Source organism: Rhagoletis zephyria, unplaced genomic scaffold (assembly GCF_001687245.7).
Source record: "Rhagoletis zephyria isolate East Lansing unplaced genomic scaffold, Rhagoletis_zephyria_1.1 Rzeph_scaffold_01626, whole genome shotgun sequence".
NCBI classification, from domain to species: Eukaryota; Metazoa; Arthropoda; class Insecta; order Diptera; family Tephritidae; genus Rhagoletis; species Rhagoletis zephyria.
Genome location: NW_016158710.1, coordinates 100684 through 102111, shown reverse-complemented (window position 1 = coordinate 102111; position 1428 = coordinate 100684). Strand labels below are relative to the sequence as shown.

Genomic DNA, 1428 nt, shown 5'->3' with positions numbered 1-1428 from the left:
AATCTGTGAAATGCAGAACGAAAGCGCTTTATCAGCATTTTATAATCATTAGACGGATGAAGAATCCGATTTCACCAGCAATTCTCTCCGTTTCCGGACACTTTTACAGATATTAATAATTCGGAATTGATTAATCTAATACTTACGAGTATCGTGTGTTATAATTACAAGTCTATTCTGCGATGGTAATAAAAAAATTTTGTAACCCATAACTGAAGTTCTCGTGTCAGTTTTGTTGATAAAATTTGAAAATGTTTCGCTTACAGTCGAAATATTGATTATGATATACAAATGCATATCTAGGGTTAGAAGAATTACAGAGATTACTATATTAATTGCCTTCAGTAGCAATGTCCATTATGCTTTGTCTAAAGTAAGGTCCTTCGTTGACATAAGTTCGTAATTGAAGTTTAATTTGGATATCGAAAACATCGCTATTTGCCAATAGACTAATTAATTCGAACTTCTTGTACTTCGCCTCCTTATCAAACTCAATTTTCCGATCCAGTAAATACTCAACAAATCCGGCTGTGCCTTTGAGCGCTACAATGCCCCATCTATGGAGACAAACAGATTTGATAAAGCTTAGACACGCAACTTTGATATCTGGAAACGGATTGCGGCAGAAATCCATCAAAAACTGCATGTTTTCGGCGCCGGATAAATAACTGAACCATTTCCGCAGCATTTCTCTGGAATAAAAATAGGAAAATAAAAAAGATTCGCAATTAAAATATGATTGAATTACTCTATTTCTTTGTCATTTACTCCATCTGTCGAAAAAACTATTTCTAACGTGCTGAATGCCCGATTTTTTAAATCTGTTGAGAGATTCTTTAAATATGAAGTGATTTCTTCAAGTATTTCTTTTATTAGCGCTGGATATATTTGGTCCAAAAGCAATTTTCCCTTCTTTGATTGTGTAAGATTCGCTGAAAACAAATTTTCAAGTGTCCCTAATTTAAAACGTTCGGTTATTTAACAAAAAAGTTCTTCAAAAGTGTATTTCCGCAAAACTCTGCAATGGTCAGAAAACGCAAATGGAAAACCACTTCTATCAATTAACTTTTGCAGTGATGGGCACACCTAAATACCTTTGTACTTAAAGTACCACAAATAACACTGGACCACAAATTTCAACTTTTTCTCTTTACCAGAAACGCCGTTATGAAATTCTTATGTAAAATCACCCCCTGATTCCGAAAATCAAGGTTATTTTTAATTCTATGGTACCGTTTTTGAGATATTTGCAATTTACCGTTTTTGCAAAAAAAAAAAATTGGGTCCACTTCATCATATATATATACGAATTAAGCAATTCCAAAACGGTTTGAAGCTTTTAAAAGGTAATAAAATTTTCTATAAACTGTGCATACAACACTTTTTGCTAGGCCCTGTAGATTCAAAGATAACGAACAATCATTACCG

The 1428-nt window shown here is 33.3% G+C and overlaps 1 protein-coding gene across 3 annotated transcripts in view; it reads right to left on the bottom strand.

Moving 5' to 3' along the window:
• Positions 1-203: 203 nt before the first annotated feature.
• LOC108364660 (26S proteasome non-ATPase regulatory subunit 5) overlaps positions 204-1428 on the bottom strand; it is a 27683-nt gene continuing 26458 nt past the window's right edge. For 2 of the 3 annotated variants that reach the window (XM_017618423.1, XM_017618422.1), the window contains exons 2-3: positions 749-932; positions 204-692 (exon numbers count right to left, since the gene is read on the bottom strand). In XM_017618423.1, coding sequence (XP_017473912.1) covers positions 332-692; positions 749-932 — 545 coding nt within the window. In that variant the 3' untranslated portion in view covers positions 204-331. The remainder of the gene's footprint in view (positions 693-748; positions 933-1428) is intronic. The other variant, XM_017618424.1, reaches the window with a different exon arrangement.